Source organism: Heloderma suspectum, chromosome 1 (assembly GCF_057233095.1).
Source record: "Heloderma suspectum isolate Gila_16-S chromosome 1, 16-S_ref, whole genome shotgun sequence".
NCBI lineage: Eukaryota > Metazoa > Chordata > Lepidosauria > Squamata > Helodermatidae > Heloderma > Heloderma suspectum.
The window spans coordinates 396,864,344-396,883,364 of NC_139458.1; the positions used below are offsets into that span (position 1 = coordinate 396,864,344).

The window sequence follows — 19,021 nt, forward strand, 5'->3', positions numbered from 1 at the left end:
CAGCAGAAATATGTTTCAGGCTTTAGAATTGTTCCAATACCCTCTTCCTCAAACTATCAGTGCTGGTCTGACTAATGGAAGTAAGTCACACTAAATTATATAACACAAACAGAGTACCTCTTCAAGAAATCCTTACAGAGTAATAACTGTTATCTCCATCTCATCATCCTGCTTTATTGAAATAAACTTTAAAACTAGAGCAATACAAGCAAGCGTTGGTTAAGTAGTGGGGTACAAGTGGGACTTGCTACAAAACATGGCAGTGTGGCATGTTCTTGTTCAGTATTCCAGCCAGCTAGCCATGCCCTCTTCCAGGATACTCCATTCCACACACATACCTGCTGCCCCCATCCCCCCCCCCAGTTAGCATTCTATGCCTTTTAAAAACAACTTTTTTTTTGTATTTCTGCACACCTTGGAGTTCTCCCAAGCCTACCGATACTCCCTCATGTGTAGTTGGTGCCGATTTGTCTACAGACAATCTGGTGTCAATGGTAGGCATGGTCAGGCACCTGCCAAAGATCCACACCCCACCAGGGGCCCACTGACAACAGCCCCCTGGAGATGCTCTTCTCCTCTTCACCAGTGCAACTTGCTTGCCTCTTGCTCTTGCCCAGACAGAAAATGGTGGTGTGAAGGAAGAGCAGTACATGCCCCTGCTCACTGGCTCTCCGTCTGTCAAGCAAGCAAGTGGCAGCAGTGATGAGAAAGAGGATGAGGAGGAGCAACCTAGGGATGTACGAAACTACTTACCTGTTTCGTTTTGTACATCCATGGTGGGGGGGAGGCGCTCCGTCCCTCCCCCTGAAATCCTCGCCAGCCGGCTCCGCTCTGCGGAGCCGCCGGCCAGGGCAGCCCGCAGCAACATCCAGCCACTGCTGGGCTGTGCAGGGACACAACTGGCGGCCACCGTAGCCACCGCCATTTGCATCCCTTTTTTGCCGTGATAGGCTATGTAAATATTTATATAGCCTATCACGGCAAAAAAAAAAGGGGGGGGAACACAAATGGCGGTGGCTATGGCGGCTGCCATTTGCGTTCCCCTTTTTAGCCGTGATAGGCTACGTAAATATTTACATAGCCTATCACCACCTCCGCAGGGATGCAAAAGGCGTCCCTGCATTAGCCATGATAGGCTATGTATTTACGTAGCCTATCACGGCAAAAAAAAAAAAAAGGGAACGCAAATGGCGGTGGCTACGGCAGCCACCATTTGCATTCCCTTTTTTAGCCATAGCTGCCATTTGTGTTCCCTTTTCTTTTTGCCGTGATAGGCTATGTAAATATTTATGTAGCCCATCACTGCCTCCACAGGGACACAAAAGGTGTCCCTGCATTAGCCGTGATAGGCTACGTATTTATGTAGTCTATCATGGCTAAAATGGTGAAGCGAATGGCGGCCACAGATTATGCTCCGTTTTGCACGCCTTTCGCGGGGTGGGGGGGGTGGGGGGCTTCGTTCCGCCATGGGTTTTGGGGGGCTGAATGCACTCACGTTCAGCCTCACCGAGATCCGTGGTGGAATTCTCCTCCATCCCTAGAGCAACCACAGCTGGTGAGAATGATGATAAGGTAGGCTCACCAAGGGAGGGGACCCATTCAGGATGTCTTGCCCAAGGGCCCTGAGAAATCTGGAGCCAAAACTATTTGTAAGGATAGGCACATGGAAAATTACTTTGCTATTAGTATATAGCAGCCTTCCCCAACTCCAGATGTTTTGAACTACACCTCCCAGGATTCCTGACCATTGGCTATGCTATCTGGGTTGATAGTTGACGTCCAAAATATCTGGGGGGCATCAGGCTGGTATATAGGACAAGCAGCCTTAGCTCTCCAGCCCACACACATCTATAGCCCCACACTATGTCTACTTTTCTCTGCCAACTGAGCACAGCCTCTCTGGCACAGGCCTGATACAATGTTTTCTTCAGTCCACCCCCACCTCTTTACTTGGGCACTCCCTTTCCTCAGCTCCATGCCCACTCTGCTTTTCTTTCTCTCACATCTTCTTCCACGGGGCTTCCTCTTCCACCACACAACATATAATTCATGGTATTCGCTGTCCCAATATGCGAGGATGACCATCTGATGGCTTTAAAAGGAAATGAGAGAAGTTTGTGGAGCATAATGGCCCATAGTCACAATGGCTATATAAAACCTCCAGGTTCACTGAATCCCAGTTGCTTGGGAACAACCATCGAAGAGGGCTGTTACTCTCACATTCTGTCTGGTTGGCCACTGTGAGAAGCTTAGTGACATTTGTTTGGATTTCAGTTTGTCAGAAGCTGTGAGAGAGGCCCAGCTTTATTCTTGGAGGGTAATGCTTAGCTGTCAGTCGATTAGTGATTTCTTTGGAACTTTGGCCTGAGAAAGGATTTTTCATCTCTAGGCTCTAGCTAAAAGAGCGAGTTTTAGCTACATTAGCAAGTCGCCTTCTGCTGCTGCTTCTTCTTCTTCTTCTTCTTCACATTTCTATACTGCCCAATAGCCGAAGCTCTCTGGGCAGTTTACGAAGATTAAAGTATTTGTGTGTTTATTTTCTTATACGTGTTGTTTTATGTTCTGCTTTTTAAAAATATTTTTTTTAATCACTCTTTTGCAGGGTGGCTAAAGCTGATAGGTTCTTTCTTTTTCCTAAATAAATCAAATAGCTCAAAGAACTCCGGTATTTTTCATACATCTCACATTCGCCAACAAATGGTTTATCTGGCTTCACCTTTTTTTCTGAGTGAAGTGATTAAAGGACTTGAGGACCACTTTCTTTTTAAAACCACTTGACTGTCAGATAGCCTAATAGGGGAGACTAATTTAACTCCAGAACCTCTTCTTTAATTCCAGTTTTCTTACCAATAATTTAGGCTTGATCAGCCGATTTCAGTCTTGCCTGTAACTGTTTTCCGGCTGCAGCTGCCTGCAGCCACACGTCAATTAGCCAGGACACCATGCGATTCAAAGCACTAATCTATTCATGAAAGGGAGCACCCCTCTTTTAAAAACACACATTTATAAAAGTGGAAGATTAAAACAAAAAAACAAACCACCAAACTGACACATTTGTTTCCAAGCAGAACAGAAAACCTTTACAGAGCCCAGGAGAACTGAAGCCTAATTTGAAGTTGTTTTCATTTGCTTGCTGAATTATGTACTTTGCCAATGCAAGTGGCAACTCCAGAAGGTATCATGAAATGGGCTGCTTAAGCCCGCTCATTTGTTTCATTTAGATTTGCCTTCAACTCTTACGAATGAAATGAACAATTATTACGTGATATATTGGTAAAAAAAAAAAAAATGCCCCTGGAAAATGTACTTTTGAACGTTAAAAGCACATTGGCTAATTACTGTTGTTATTGACGGCAGTGGGCTTCTGTGCCGTATTTTGCTGGAGGAAATATGGCTTCAAAAGTGATCACTGGATAGCTGTAGGCAACTGGCACTCTCTCTTTCAATCTCAGCTCATAAAGAGAAAAGCGACACCGTTAGGAAACCATGCTCACGGGAGCAACCACTTATGCAGCAGGGCTTTCGTGCGTTAAAAGTAACACAGAAGGGAGCTCCGCTGACCTGTCCTGATCTGGAAACAAGTGTTTCCAGGGTTATTTTTAGAAGTGTGAAAGCCCTGTTGCACAAGTGGCTGCTCCCATGAGCGGAACGGAAGCAGCAGAGGTAGAACGGCGCTGTTGGATACTGCCTATAGGCTGGGATCCCAAATACCTCAGAACTAGGGGTGGGTTAGGATATTTTTAGAAACTCACTGGGGCTCACTTCTGAATCAGGAACACACCTAGACGTGCTATAAGTGATCTTTTTGAGGAATTGTCTGGGGTACATCAAATTGGTGTGTGGGCCTGTTGGGGAATATCTAACCATACCACCACTCAGCATTTAATCTGGGCTTATTATTATTTTTTTTAAAAAACCAACTACAAAATCAAGACACAGAAATAAGCTCTCAAAGTGAGTATACTCTAAAGTGACACACTCTCAGGTCCCGGCATGCATACTTTCCCCATCATAATGAGACAGGGTTCAGCTAGTGCTTGATAATCCTATTTTATGCTGTTTAATATCACACGATACACACAAAGATAACCTGGACAATTCAAGGAATACACCTCATAAGATTTTCAGCAATGTACATTTTCAAGAGTTTTTAATATTCTCATCTGATTATTTTTGGGGAAAAGGTGTTGCTATTCATAGGAAATGTTCATACTACAAGACTGAAAGTAATGCAACACAGAAACCTTCATATGAAATGGAATACAGATCAGATCCAGTATTCGTCATTCGTCAGGGCTCTGCTGGCAATTTCTTCAAAATCCAAGCTCGCAGTTTTTCTAGCTCACTTTTGTTCAGTTCATGGTAAAGGTTTGGCAAACTCAGAAATGTAGTTGTTACTCCCAGGGATTTTAACATCTTGTTGGTTTCTTCAGCCCAAGAATACAAAACTAGCTCATCAGCAGTTCCATGACACTGAAATAACTCAGGGAGTCCTCTTTCATTCTTCTTCAGTGCCTGTTGGCAGAGGGGACATCTGCTCTGTTACCAATCTTAAAACAAGCAAAAACAGAACTAGACGAAAACAGAAGGCCAATGTTTACACTGGATACCCAATGAGATGCCTAGATCGGTGTATCTAACACACTTCAAAAGGGAGCCACAATTTTAAAAAAGTTCAGTAAGCAATTACATATTGCATTCAACTATCAGACTGTTAGTTTATCTGACCCACTATTGTGTACTCCAGCCTTCCCTAACCTGGTGCCATCCAGATGCGTTGGACTGCAGCACCCATAATTCCCAGCCAGCATAGCCAATGGCCATGCTGTCTGGGAATTGTGGGAGTTGCATTCCAACACATCTGGAGGGCACCAGCCTTGGGATGGCTGGTCTGTTCTGATTGGCAGTTGCCCAATGCAGCTACTCAATGCCTCAAACAGTTAGAACTGCATGAGGGAAGAGTGGGAATGTGCTAGCTGGCTTTGCCCTTTCAGTCGAGTCCCCTTCGCCCTCCATGCAGTGGAGAGTGAAAGTCTGTAGTGGAGAGCCCGGCCATATTCATGTAGACTCCCCATATGATCTAGAACCCCACACAATCAGGGTTCCAGATTGCACAGAGAACCTCCATGAGTAAGAAGGCTCTATGCTGCAGATCTTCATCCTTCAGCATGTGGAGGGCAGTGGGGCTGAGCAATGAGGACATGACAGAAGGGGCAGGGCTGGCTAGCATGTCCCTTCTCGCCATGTTATTGTGCGATGACATGGACTGAATAGGGATAATGACTCTCCAAGACCTAGGCAGATATTTTTTCTAGCTCTGCTACCTGGGATCTCTCAAGATGCCAAGAAAGAAATCTGGGATGTCATGCATGCACAGCATGTGCTCTACCACTGAGCTATGTTCTTTCCCCATGTTTCTGCTGAACAAATAGGTATTGAGAAAGAATCTGGAGTAAGTGGCTTACTGTATGGAAAGACATTTTTATCCCTCTCTCATAATACTAGAGTCGGGACTTATCCAATGAACCTGAATGGTGGGAAATTCAGAACAGACAGAAGTAAGTACTTCACCGCACACCACATAGTTAAAATATGGATTTCACTTCTACAGGATGTGGTGATGAACACCAACTTAGTGTTTCATGGCTACACATTGTCTAGTAGTCAGATTCATGGCTACACATTGTCTATTCATTGTCTAGTAGTCAAATTCATGGCTACACATTGTCTAGTAGTCAGATCAGAGGAAGCTTGCCTCTGAATAATACCAGTTGCTGGGAAGCAGCAGTGGGAGAGGGCTGTTGCCCTTGTGTCCTGCTTGTGGGCTTCCCACGAGCATTGGATTGGCCACCTTAGGAAAGCAGATGCTGAACTAGATAGACCTTTGGTCCAATCCAGGACACCAATTCTTATGTTGGCCAGCCAAGGATTATGGGAAAGAATGAGGAATGGAGACAAAAGAACTAAACAGTAGATGAACTTGTGGGGTGCACACAGGGTGGAAAACATGAGACTAGATGGCATTAGATTAGAAACTTGAGCTATCTTAATGAAACAAGTCACATAACCAGAGAAGATTTCTACAGCTATTTTGTGTGAGTGCAAAAAAAGCATGATAGAATCAATTTGGAACAGGATCGTTTGGTTTTCATAAGGATACACACTACTGGATGACCCATATTTTAAAGTTTGGGGCAACCCATGTTGTCTGAGGAGGTTTGCAAGAACCAGGTCCCACAGGGAAATCTCAACACCCCCCACCCCCCACCTCCACCCCCCAAAAAAACTTGTGTAGAGAAATTTGCTGGGGTGCACAAATCTGCCTTAATTTTAATTGAATATTGCAATTTGGTTGTCTAATATGACATCTAATCTACTCTACTACATTAACTAACACGGCAGCTCGGGGAATAAATGATAAAATAAAAATTCACTCAACATCAGTCATGGATGCTGGACCTTGTGAGATTTTTAAAGATCAAAACAGAGGGGGGAACAGGTAGCAAACACCTACCTGATAAACAACAGAGTTCTTATTGAGGAAGCTTGACAGAGCAAACACTCCAGCCACGTCTTGGTGATACCTATAAGCTAGGTGCATCGCCATACCTCCACCCATTGAAAAACCACCTATGGATATTTTTAAGGGGGAAAACAAATGATAAAAGCATAGTAAGGGCAAATATTTAGAACCTTGGATGACTTTCAGAGTGGTTTTCTTCTTCCCAAACAAGCATGGGTATGAACACAACACTTTTAAGGAAGCTAAAGATTTAATCAACCTGCAGAGGCTACAACTTTACTCCCTCTAGGGTTGCAGTCCTATACATGCTTACCTCGGAGTAAGTCCCATTGAAGTCAGTGGGGCTTACTTCTGAGTAGACATGTATGGGATTGTGCTATAAGCCTGTTTGGACCTCGGTCAAGCACGGCGCTCTTCTCAGTCTAAACTGGGTAAGGTGTGCTTCCTGCTTGGGCCAAACTTCTAGCATCTTTCTCCTTCTTATTTGGGGAGAGACCATGGCTCAGCAGAAGAGTACATGGTTTGCATACAAATGGTCCTGGTTCAATCTGTGGAGCCTCCAGTTAAAAGAAAATTGCAGGTGAAAGACTTCTTCCTGAGACCCCAGAGAACTGTTGCCAATCAGAGTAGACAGTACGGAAACTTGGAATGGACAATATGGGCAAGCAATATGGACAATGTCTGGCCTGGTATAAGGGAGCTTCCTAAGTTCCTATTGGAGTTGTAAGAGAGCAAAACCAATGGGACTTTAGCATACAATAAAGTGCTCCAAGAAGGCCTAGTCCAGACTTCCAGCTGAAAACAGAGTTTAGGAACTCAGATAAATCCCCATTAATTCACCCTGCCCACCCTACACAGACTCATCATTATTACGTGATCATTTGCCAACCGAGGTGAAAAATCATGCTGGATACACCCCTAACGTACTTCACATTCTCAGAATGGGTTTAGGAATGAACTCGGTTTCATTTTAGCCCAGGTTAGTGACGGTCACACATAACTATGAAACTCGGTAGAGAAGAACTGGAGGTGGTGGTGATCATTTTCGAGTAGGAAGGGGCCCAGGGAGATTACTCAGTTCTGGCTTTCATTTCAAGTCTGAGCCAGGCCAAAGACTTCCTTCATGAGAGTATATAACTTTTTCTAGACTGAGCACTGCGATTCTAGGAGGATGCATACTTAGTTACAGATTTTTTTCCAGAATAATAAGCAGTCCAAGTCTTAACTTGTTCTGACTGTTTAAGACTTCATCACACCACACTGAATTAGTAGCAGTGGTGGCAGAGCAGTTGTTATTAATTTGAGAAATAGGTTATTGATTATATGTGAACACTGTTAAGTAGAATTTTATTATCATTTTCATTATTACTAAAGAAGTACAGATTGAATAGCACTGGGATTGTGAGTGACTGTTCACAGATCTGGAGAAAGATGTTTCAGGCCCATCCACAGTCTTCTTTTCTTCTGGTGTAGTTGCTGTCGCCTCTTTTGTGGCTTCTCATAATGAATTACGAAGCCCTAATTACAGCTGAGCAGTGCAATCCTATGTATGTTTACGTAGGTCTCATGGTGTTCAGTCAGGCTTATTCCCTTAAGACACAATAGAACAAACAGAGCAGTGATGGGGAACCTTTGGCCAGCAGAGGTTCCCCATCTGGCCTGCAGAACCTTCATGGATTCCTCTATGAGGTGGGGCTCAGCCTCCAAGTGGAGATAACGGTTATCGGAGATAACAGCAGGGCATGCAGGTGGCAGGACTCGGCTGATGCTAGGAGGAGCTGTTCCTCCCAGTGCCGGGTGAGTCTGTTGATGCAAAGCTCCAAGGACTCGCCTGTGCGGCAACTTCCCCAATAGGGAGGATACCACATGGGCTAGACATTTGTTATACAGGGTCAGAAAATCCTGAAACCCAGACTGAATGAATAGTTGAACTGTAAAAACACAGACAGATTAGCAGTTGAGCGGTTATTATAAATCACAATCAGCCATGGGCTGAAACCACACTTCGTTTTTGTTAAAAGAAATGTCTTAACTGCTCATGAGCCCTCTGCTCATTTCCTTGTGCCAGTCAGCGAATGATGCCATTGCCCCAAAGCTCGTAAAAATACAGTGGAAAAGAGTTGCTCTGAATAAATATGCATATTCACTCCCAGTCTTTGGTGCATATTATGCCTACATAAAATTAAGTACATTTTGATGTTTCAGAATACAGAGGCAAAATGGGGTGCATTGAGAACTCATTACTAATTTGTAAATGATTTAATCTTCCTCTCTCTCTTTTCTTTTTGCATACACTTAGTCACTAGTTGGCAACGCAGCCTACTCACCAGCAGTGCCCGATAACGCAGTCACCTTCTGTGTGGAGCACATTAAGCAATGTGGCTTTCATGTGGCTCCTGCAGTTCATGGGAAAACGGGATGCTAAAGGCTGGTTTGTTGAAATCTAGGGCAGTATCCACCAGTGTCATTCTGCAAACTAGCAGAGCTCTGCCAAATCTTTCTGTTGCGCAAGCGCTTGCAGATTACGCTTGTGCAACTAGCTGTGCAACTGTGCTTGTGCAAACATCACTTTGGTTGGATTCTCCTCTTGCACATAGTTCAGAACCTAGTTTTCATTAGTGCAACATCATTTGCGCTAGTGGAATGACACAGTTGGATACTGCCCCTGGTTCTGTAGGAGGAAACTTGTAGCGTATTCTTCAGTAAGTTTATGGTCTCTAGATCAGAGTTCCCTAACATGGCTCCTGTGGGCACCTCCAACAGTGCCCACAAAGCTCTCCTCTCCCTGCCCTCTTCAAAAATTCTTTAAAATAAAAACCTTGGGAAAATGTTAGGGCAGTTTCCTTTCTCTCCCCTTCTAGCCTCTAGCCTTGCTCTTTCTCTCCTATCTAACCCTTTGCCATGCTATTTCCCCCTCCCTACCAGCCTGTAGCCTCACTATTTCTCTCCCCCCGCCCCGCACCTCTTTCGATTAGCCAGGCCTCCACAGCAGCCATTATGTGACTAGCCATTTTGTGGTGGTTCCTACAGCAGTTTCTCGATTCTCAAATGTGCCCACAGGCTCAATAAGGGTGGGGACCCCTGCTCTAGGTGAATATTCTGGAGCAGGGGTGGGGAATGTGTGGCCATACAGATCTTGGTGGCCTGCGATTGCCATCAGTCCTTGCCAACCTAGCCAATGGTGAGGGATGACGGGAGTTGCATCTGGAGGAACACACTTTCCTCATCCCTGCTCTGGAATGAAAATTTTGCAAATCCCAGAAACGAAGGATTTAGTTGCAGGCCAAATGTTGTGATTTCAAAGCAGCACTCTTACCACGTAAGGCTACACTAGTCCTGTATAAGCTTGTGCTGAACATAATATGTAAAACACACAGAGTGAAGTCAAGGGAGATTTTTAGCCAACTTTCAATATCTAAAGTGAAATCTAAAAATGAAATATATATTACAATAACTTAGACCCGTGAAACACTTCACTAGATTGACAAAATATACAATATGCAATGGTTTGACCAATGACATCATCTTAACAGCATACAGATTGAGATATTCAAGGTTTTCAGATTTATCCCTTAGCCTTGGGTGCTCAGGGCAAGAGCAACATGTCTTGAACTCAGCTGTGGCTACAATTCTATACACAGTTTGGCTGCTGAAATCCTACTGAAGTAATTAGGAATTAAGTAGCCTAATTGTGCATATAATTGCAGCCAGAAAATAGTGGCTACCATTTAAAGCAAATCAAAAGCAGTCAACACAGGCTGTGTAGACCAGCTAAGAACTACAGTTGTCCAAGCATCAGTCATTTCATTAGGGATGGCAGAGAATTCCGCCATGGATTCCAGATTCTAAAGAATACACCCCCCCGGAAACCGTGGTGGAACGGCCTCCTGCCCCCCTGCTCCCCCCGCGGAAACCCCCCGGGACGGAACTTACCTGGGGTGGATGCGGCAGATTCGGCGGCGGTGGCTCCGGCAGCGGCGGCTCCAGTGGCTGGTCTCCTGGCCGGCCGCAGCCGGGCTGCTGTGGCTGCCATTGCTGTCCTTGCAGCTGTGACAGGCTACGGAAGTATTTACGTAGCCTATCACGGCAACCCCCCCCACAAAACAACAAAAAAAACCAACAGCGTACGCAAATGGCGGCGGCTACAGCGGCCGCCATTTGCGTTCCCAATTTTCTGCTGTTCTAGCCTACATAAATATTTACGTGGGCTAGAACGGCGGAAAATAGGGAACGCAAATGGTGACCGCTGTAGCCGCCGCCATTTGCGTACGCTGTTTTTTTTTTGGGGGGGGTAGCTGTGATAGGCTATGTAAATACTTATGCAGCCTATCATGGCAGCCTGGCCGGACGCAAATGGCGGCTGCTACGGTGGCCGCCATTTGCATCCACACCAGCCCATACACGGCCGGAAATCCGGCTGCGGATGGCCCTGGCCGGCTGCTCTGCGGAGCCGCTGCGGAGCAGAGCCGGCCGGGCAGGATTCCGGGAGGGAGGACTGGATCACCTCCCCCCCGGTCGAGGATTCCGGGAGGAGGGATGGAGCGCCTCCTCCCCCACCACAAATCAATCCGCGAAAAGGTAAGTGAGTTTCGTACATTCCTACATTTCATGCAGGAATTTATTCATACTCAAGAACCGTTGGGCCAGGTAACAATAACATTCATATCCAACTTTTCAATGAAATGATCTGCAATAATAGACAACTTTCACACAAACTCAAAAAGCCCTCATTCCCCTGGCCGACGGATGGGCCAAACTGTGCTTCCCTTCAGCTCTGTACTCCCAGGGCAACCGCCAGCAGATAGAGCCAAAAGTTCTTCCAGACAGGGGAAAGCCAGCTCCCTGCAAGGGCTCATTCTCTGGTGGATGGGTGGGGCCAGGCTGGTCTCCTCCTTGCCAGATTGCTCTTCCTGAGAGGCAGAGGGTGCATCCTTTCAGGGGCCCTGATACTCTGGCCCCATCCATCAATCAGAGGTCTGCTTCCCTTCTCCTCTCCAGGCCTACAGCAACTCTGGGACTGCATTTTGTGGGGCAGTTTTTGAACAGTCATGCAACAGTGAAAATATGGATGATGGGCTGCAAGGAGGGAGAGGGAGAAGCCCCCACCCCCAACATAACTCCTCAAAATCTGTGAGATTTAACAGTCTCTAGGGATGGTGCTATTGCACTCATGTCCTACCTGTGTGCTTCCCACATGCATCTGTTTGGCCACTGTGTGAACAGAATGCTGGCTGGGGAATGCTGGGAGTTATAGTACTTTTTTCTGCCTAAACATGCATAGGATTGCAGCCTTAATTGTGGAAGATTTCATCAGTTTTAAAGTTTTATTTGCTGTTTTCTTTTGTTTGTTTTATGTTGGAATACTACCATGAAATTTGATATGATAAAGGAAGGAAGGAAGGAAGGAAGGAAGGAAGGAAGAAATGCCAGTAGGAAAAAGTGATGCAACTTTCAAAGAGATCCTATTCAACACCCAAACTGAGATATTCCCTGCTAAAGCAGAAAAGATACAAATGGAAAAGTGGCAACAATGTTGGGGCATATGATGCCATGGGTGTAGACAGGCAGCTTTCTCCAGAAATTTATATTAAGCTCCTTTTGTCCCTCTCCTGTCCTCAGTTACTGACAATGCTCTTTTTCTCCAAGATATACAGTACTGTATTTTTTCACCATCTCATTCATATACAGAAGAGACTAAATATGCCATTATTTCTAAGAAATACAGCAACGTTCATGTTCTTTCCTCCATGGTTCAGTAGCTATGGAAGAAGTCTAGCAATAAACAACAGAGCGGCTGCATGTCTCATGTTATTGTAATGAAACAAGGGGTCAAAAAGCATGCATGTATTTCTTGGCGTACTATCGTGTCTACGGCTCTGTCACAGGGAGTTTATTTTCACTGGCGGCTTATAAAAGTGACTACAGGTGGCGGGGACCCACTGGCTTGAATCAGCATTTCTGTGGCATACCAAACTAGTAGAAAGACGAAAAAGAATGAAGAAAAAAGGAAAAGTGACCTGCAAAACTAGGAAAGAGGAAATTAGGACTTTGCTAGAGGTAGCTAAGAAAAACATGTATTCCACTGTGGGTTGTATCCAATGTTAATCTGACTTAAGCCCCATTCATTTCAATGGGTCTGCTAACATAAGTCAGACTAATGTTGCACCCTTGTCAGTTCAGCAAGCAGACAAACACCACTTATACCTGCAAGAGATCTATGTGCGTAAGCAGTCTTCCATGTGTGTTGCTGATAGGGATGCTGGAGAAATTCAGACGGATTAAAATGAGCTTGGATTTCTAAGAATCTGACCTGAGGAATCTACTGCGGAGCGCCCCCCTCAGGCCATGTGGAGGCCGTGGACTTTCGGATGATTGTTTTACTTTCCTGAAATTTACGCATATAAATCCGTAGAAAAATACGGAAGTTTCTGCTGAGGAAACGTTGAATGGAATGGGGGACAATATGCTAAATGTTATGTACTGAGGTAAATTATGTAAATACTTATGTAAATACTTATGTAAATACTTACATCAATATTTACATAATTATTTCTGTATTTTTCTGCATGATGAAAAAACAAAATTGCATCCGTCTGCGGGCGGATGACGGAACGAAAGGCACCTGACAATCCGCAAAACACAGATGGAGCAGATTTTACACAGTCCGTATATCCCTAGTTGCTGATGTACAGCCTTATGAGCTAGCTGGATGCATCTTGTGACAGGGCCACATTTCCAGGGCCGCCAATTGTTATGAGTGATTAGTTGTCCATGACTTCATCTGGAATGGAGCCTTTAAATCAAAGGCTTGATATGAACAGAGAAACTATTTCTCACTTTTATGAGTAACTGTCCATCTAGATGTATTGTCTATTCTGCCTGGCAGCGGCTCTCTGGGGTCTCAGACACAAGACTTTTACATCATTTTTTTTTTTAACTGGCTGTCATACATTGAACCTGAGACCTTTCACATGCAAACCATATGCTTTGCCACTGAGCTATGGTCCCTCCTCTATATGCATAGAGAATGAACTTAATTTGCATCACTGTAACATATGCTTAAAACTTTATTTAAAGGAAGAGAGAGATCAAGGAGAGAAAGAACAGATGCTCAGAATCTGGTAGGTGGATATGAATATGGAAGAAATGCCAATAATTAAGCACACTCAGGAGAGAGAAAACTTGGATGGGATTAATAATTTCAACAATACTGTGACTCAACTACTACATTGTTGGAATGATGCTTATGGACCAAGCTGAATTACAGAACTTTTCTTTTTAGTTTTGTAAACCTCACAAGGTTTTAACCCAGGATGTACTAACTGCATTACTTTATTATTATTGTTTAAACTGTGCTAAATTCACCTACCTTATTTAAATAACTAAAAAGAATGCTTTCATTGGGCAGTCAGTCACCAGTCAGTTTCAGCATCTTCATAAAGCAAAACTGTTCCAAGCAGAAACATATTCCCCAAGTGACTTTTCAGACAGATAATGTCTTTCCAGAATAGCCTACCCCAAGATTCTGTTTTTCTAGGACACATTACAAGGTACTATATGCAAATGCCTTCCTAGCCAGTCCTGTGGAAGACACCTGCTCTTCTCCATATGCCACAGGGACAGCAGGTGAAACAGGAAAATTAGATCAAACGAACGCCGTTGACCATTGTCCAAGACAACACATCCTGTAGCCAAGACAAGGCACCAAGGAAAAGAAAACAGAGACCTGCAAAGGGGAGGGGGGACACTAGAACTAGAAAGAAAACAGGCAAGGAGGGTCCTGGCTCCATTGCTGAGGATCTTGATGGCATCTGGATACGATTTAGAAGTTCCTACATTAAACCTAAATTTTCACCACCTTGGATAGTTCGTTAGCATGCCTGCAGCACCTCTTTCATTCCAGTGTGATGAAGGTTTAGGGCTGGTTCACAGAGAACATTTCCCCATATGGGAGGGAACACACAAAAACCAGCGCACATCATCATACTTCCACATGTTAAGAAGCAGCTGTAGCTTCCAAGCAACAAGCATGCATGGCAAAATAAAGAGTTGTGCAAATGTCACATGTGGCGTACACTTTTTTCCTGCATGTATGTCCCCCCCCCCCCGCAAAAAGAGAAAGGCTCATCTATAGAGCATTTAAACAGGCATAGAGTTAGTTGAAAAGCTAGACCACAGCCAACAAGGACCTTTTCTGTTCAAATCTCATCAAAATGACTGGGAGCTGTGGAAAAGGATGACTGCAGTCTTATGCCTGGCTGCAGCAATGGAAGAAGACAAGACACTCCATCAGCTCAGCTGGAACCAACAGCCATTTGGCTGCTCTCTACCCAGGCCTGTCTCCCACGATGGCCATTCCACATTGTCATTCATTAAACCAGCCTTTCCCAACCTGATGCCCTCCAGACGTGTTAGACTATCATGATTCCCACCATCTCCAGCCAGCATGGACAATAGTGGGATTTGCAGGCCAATACATTTGGCTGGCATCAGGTTGGAGAAGCCTGCAACATTAATGTAACTATGGAGACTTAGGGCATTTGCAGTTTGCTCCCTGTTCCTTTTTTCCATTTGTACCTTGCTTATTAGACTATACACTCGCAGGCAGGGAGTGTGTTGTCTTCCTAATTTATGTACAGTGCCTAGGAAACTCTATGGACAGTATTCTATGCTGCCTGTGTGCCAGTGGGACTCACACCGCTAGTGCAGTGGGGAGCTAGCAATTCTTAAAGCAACTGGAAATGACAGGGAATGATCATTTCCAGAACAGGGCAGGCCAGCAGAGCTCACAGAAGGGAGCTCCACTGACCTGTCCCGATCCGTAAGCAAGCATTTCCGCTTGTTTCCGGGGCTGCTTTAAGAACTGCTAGTTCCAGTTGTGCTAGCAGTGAGTCTTGCTGGTTCAATGGAATTAGCAGAGGCATAGCAACAGCATTGGATACTGCCCCCAGTGCTATAAAATACATTGTTTGTAGTATTATTCTGCAGGCCGTAGCTATTTCAGTGTAGCCTTGCATAGCAGAATAATCAAACAATAGAAAAGATTGTTCCAATTGTTACTCAGCTCCTTAACCCAAAAGACATGCAAATAAAATGATGTTAAGCGGCATCAAGAGAGAGCTTATGCCTGCCTTGGACTATTACCTCTGACTACTTACAAAGGCCCATCTCAAAATTTAGCAGATACTGGCCTCTGCTTTACAACAGAACCCCAATGTTACAAACTCTGTTAGAAGTTGCTACCAATCATAACAACTGAGGATGGTACCTTAAAGGCATTAACAGAAATACTGCCTATGCATTAACGAGTTCTTTGGCTGCTCAAAGCCCCCATATCCACTCACCACATTTTCAGGCTTGGCTCAGCTCACAGGATGAGCAATTTGACCAATGTTAAATATTTTCTTCTTTTAAATCTTACCCAAGAGTATCCTGTTCTTTCTGATGCCATTTTTAACTTCGTCATCAATCAAACCCGTAAGTGCTTGACACATTGAGTCAATCGTTTCAATATGTTCTGGGCAATCATTAGAGATCTTATATCTGTCAAACCACACATTGGACAAGGATCCTCTCATAGGTGTATATGGTCTGGAAGAGAGGTTGATGAAAAACGTGTGAGAACACAACCATAATATATTCACGGAAATCCCCAAGTAATTCTGTGCCTTAGCACAGACTTTTTTCCACATGCGCCAGGGCGGAGGTGGCGGTGGTGGCATACGGCCATCGGTCAACCATGCAGATATTTAAGGCTCAAACTACATGTGACAGCAGCAGATCTATTTGCTTAAATTAAAGGTGTACAACCATTTCAGCCCTGAGGACCGCATCGGATATTTCTGTGGGTGTTAAGGGCTGCACATGTGCATGCATACATATATGCATGCACATTTATACAACACACAACTGAGAGAGAGAGAGAGAGGAAGAGAGGAAGGAAGGAAGGAAGGAAGGAAGGAAGGAAGGAAGGAAGGAAGGGACAGAAACTACTAACTCAAATCCAAATCCTGCCTCAGGGTGTTTCAAAGACCTGGCACCTGCTTTAATCAGACAAAACCAATACTCCTCCCCAGGACCTGCCCTACCGTTAGGCAGAGTGAGGTCCTTGCCTCAGGCAGCACATGCTGAGGGCCACAGAGTGGGCAGAGCTGTGTATGTCACTTGACCAGCCCTTTGCCCCCAAAGGTAGCCTGATGCTCTCAGGTGTAGTAAAGAATGGTGTCCCTTGCCACTGTTGAAAGAAGATTCAACTGCCAATCTAGTTGTCTTTGTCTTTTCTATAGGGAGTGAGGGAAGGCAACATTTTGGCCTTCACCTCAGGCAGCAAAATGTCTTGGGCAGGCCCTGCTCCTCTGAGAAACCTCAGTTCTAAAACCAGCCAGGAATACCAGGCTCCTAGCCCCTTTCCCTTCTCTAATTCACTGTCTTGCTGAAGGATCCTGACATCCCACACTCTTGTTACCTGAAACTTAAAAAAACAAACAAACAAACAAACTGCTTAAAAATGGCTGGGGGGGATGGGACGGGACACTAGGAACAGGCTGTATGGTTCCTGCCATAGAAGCCCTATTCCTAGAGCATACTAAGAAGCAAGCAGGAGACTTCAAGCACTGATTCCTAGGACAGTCTGCAGATGCTCTAGGAACAAAGCTTCTATTGCAGGAACTATAGAGTGCATTCCTAGAGTGTTTTTCCTTTTTTTCCATCTGGGCTTTTTCCTTGGGGGTCTGCCAGACAGGGCTTGGGAGGCCGCCTGCAGCCATGGGCCACACCTTTTGCACCCATGGGGTCATTTAGAAAAGGGAGAAGCCCTATTCAGGCGTTCTCACACTGCATAAAGTAAATGCGCAGAGAGGGGGAGCCTGCTGATTTTCTAAGGTTCCAAATTGCATGGAGAGCTTCCATGGCTAGAAGAGGCTCTCATCTTCAGATAGTGACCTTCCATGTGTAGAGGGCAACAGAAATGGTGGCAGAGGGGGCGGAGATAACATGTTCCCCCTCCTTGCACATTTACTTCACTCAGTTTGAGAACAGCTGAATGGGGCGTGTGTGTGTGTGTGTACACACACACTGTATATACACACACGTGGCACATTTAAGAGTAAAAACACACATATTACACTACCATGGGCAATTCCCAAGAGCAGAGCCTGGCTGCATGTACCCTGAGCACCTAGAAAGCAGAATCATGCAGGGTCCAGCTTTAATGAAGCCTCATGCAGGGTCCAACTTTGGTTCTGGTCACTTTGGAAGGAAGCCTACTTCACCTCAGGAAGCACCAGAAAAGTTCTGAAGGAGCCCCACTTGGCTTGGCTTTCGAACTAATTGAGGCACATCCCTGGTCAGTGTTGTTACTGCCATGACAGTGATACTGACCATATTGCTGGCATGGGCTGAATAGTGGCTTACTTTAAGACTACTTAGTAAATTTGTGACAAAGGGAAGAACTGAACTTGGTCCTTCTGAATTCACAGCATGGGCTTTTAGCCTCTGCGCCAGGGGTGGGCACAAAGTAGATCTCCAGATGTTTTGGACCTCAACTCCCAGCATTCCTATTGATCATGCTAGCAGAGGCTTCTGGGAGTTGAAGTCCAAAACATCTGGAGATCTACCTATGACCCATCCCTGCCTGGTCTACACTGTACAAACTGCATAAAGTAACATAATTTGCAGAGGGCCACCATCACTTGGAGCATTTCTGCATCCTCAGCAGTGGCCTCCACAAAATTCTCCACCCAATAGCAGCTAACTGCATGGTGTACAGTTTTAAATATCGCAGCTGGGTGCTGAGAACTCAACACAGAGAAACTGTTTTTAGCAGCATCCCTTTGGCAACCATACAGTATGTTCAGGCTCAATGATTTTAACAAGTCTTAATTCCCAGTGAGTATGCTTGGGGATACAGCTATGGGCTTATAAAATAGCATTCAGTTCCTGTCAGGCCTGGGCCAATGGACAGCAGTTTGTGGTGACCCAGGACCTGGAAGACATGGGACAAGCCAGCATTCAGGACTAGAGAACAAGTGAGAACTGGAGAACAGACCAGGAGGCAGGGCAGAAGAATAAACAAGTATATAGGAAGGAACACATCAGAGCTAAGGAAGACCATGTAGGCAGAGCAAGACTCAGCTGGAACAGGAAGCCCTTTATACTCCTTCCTATCCAGAAGGATCAAATGGCCAGCTTGGGTAGGTGGGGTCAGTCTACAGCCTTCACTGGGAAGGCTATTACCTGTGGTTCAGTGGTTCACCACACAAGGCAGCTACAGATCCAGCAGCTACTGACAGGTGCTCTTCTCTTTGCTCATTATCTGTGTTTAGGACCATATGGCTAAGGTATCAGATGACAGTTATGGCATCTGATATCTTAGCCATATGGTCCTAAACACAGATAATGGGCAACATGTAGGCCAAAATGTTTGGAGGGCCACAATTCCCATCAGCCCTAGCCAGCATAGCCAATGGTTAGAGATGATGGGGGTTGTAGGCCAAAACA

At 45.0% G+C, this 19,021-nt stretch overlaps 1 protein-coding gene across 1 annotated transcript in view; it reads right to left on the reverse strand.

Moving 5' to 3' along the window:
• Positions 1–2,991: 2,991 nt before the first annotated feature.
• Positions 2,992–19,021, reverse strand: part of LYPLAL1 (lysophospholipase like 1) — a 35,070-nt gene continuing 19,040 nt past the window's right edge. The window contains exons 3-5 of the mRNA XM_084828777.1: positions 15,945–16,114; positions 6,515–6,630; positions 2,992–4,515 (exon numbers count right to left, since the gene is read on the reverse strand). Coding sequence (XP_084684903.1) covers positions 4,291–4,515; positions 6,515–6,630; positions 15,945–16,114 — 511 coding nt within the window. The 3' untranslated portion in view covers positions 2,992–4,290. The remainder of the gene's footprint in view (positions 4,516–6,514; positions 6,631–15,944; positions 16,115–19,021) is intronic.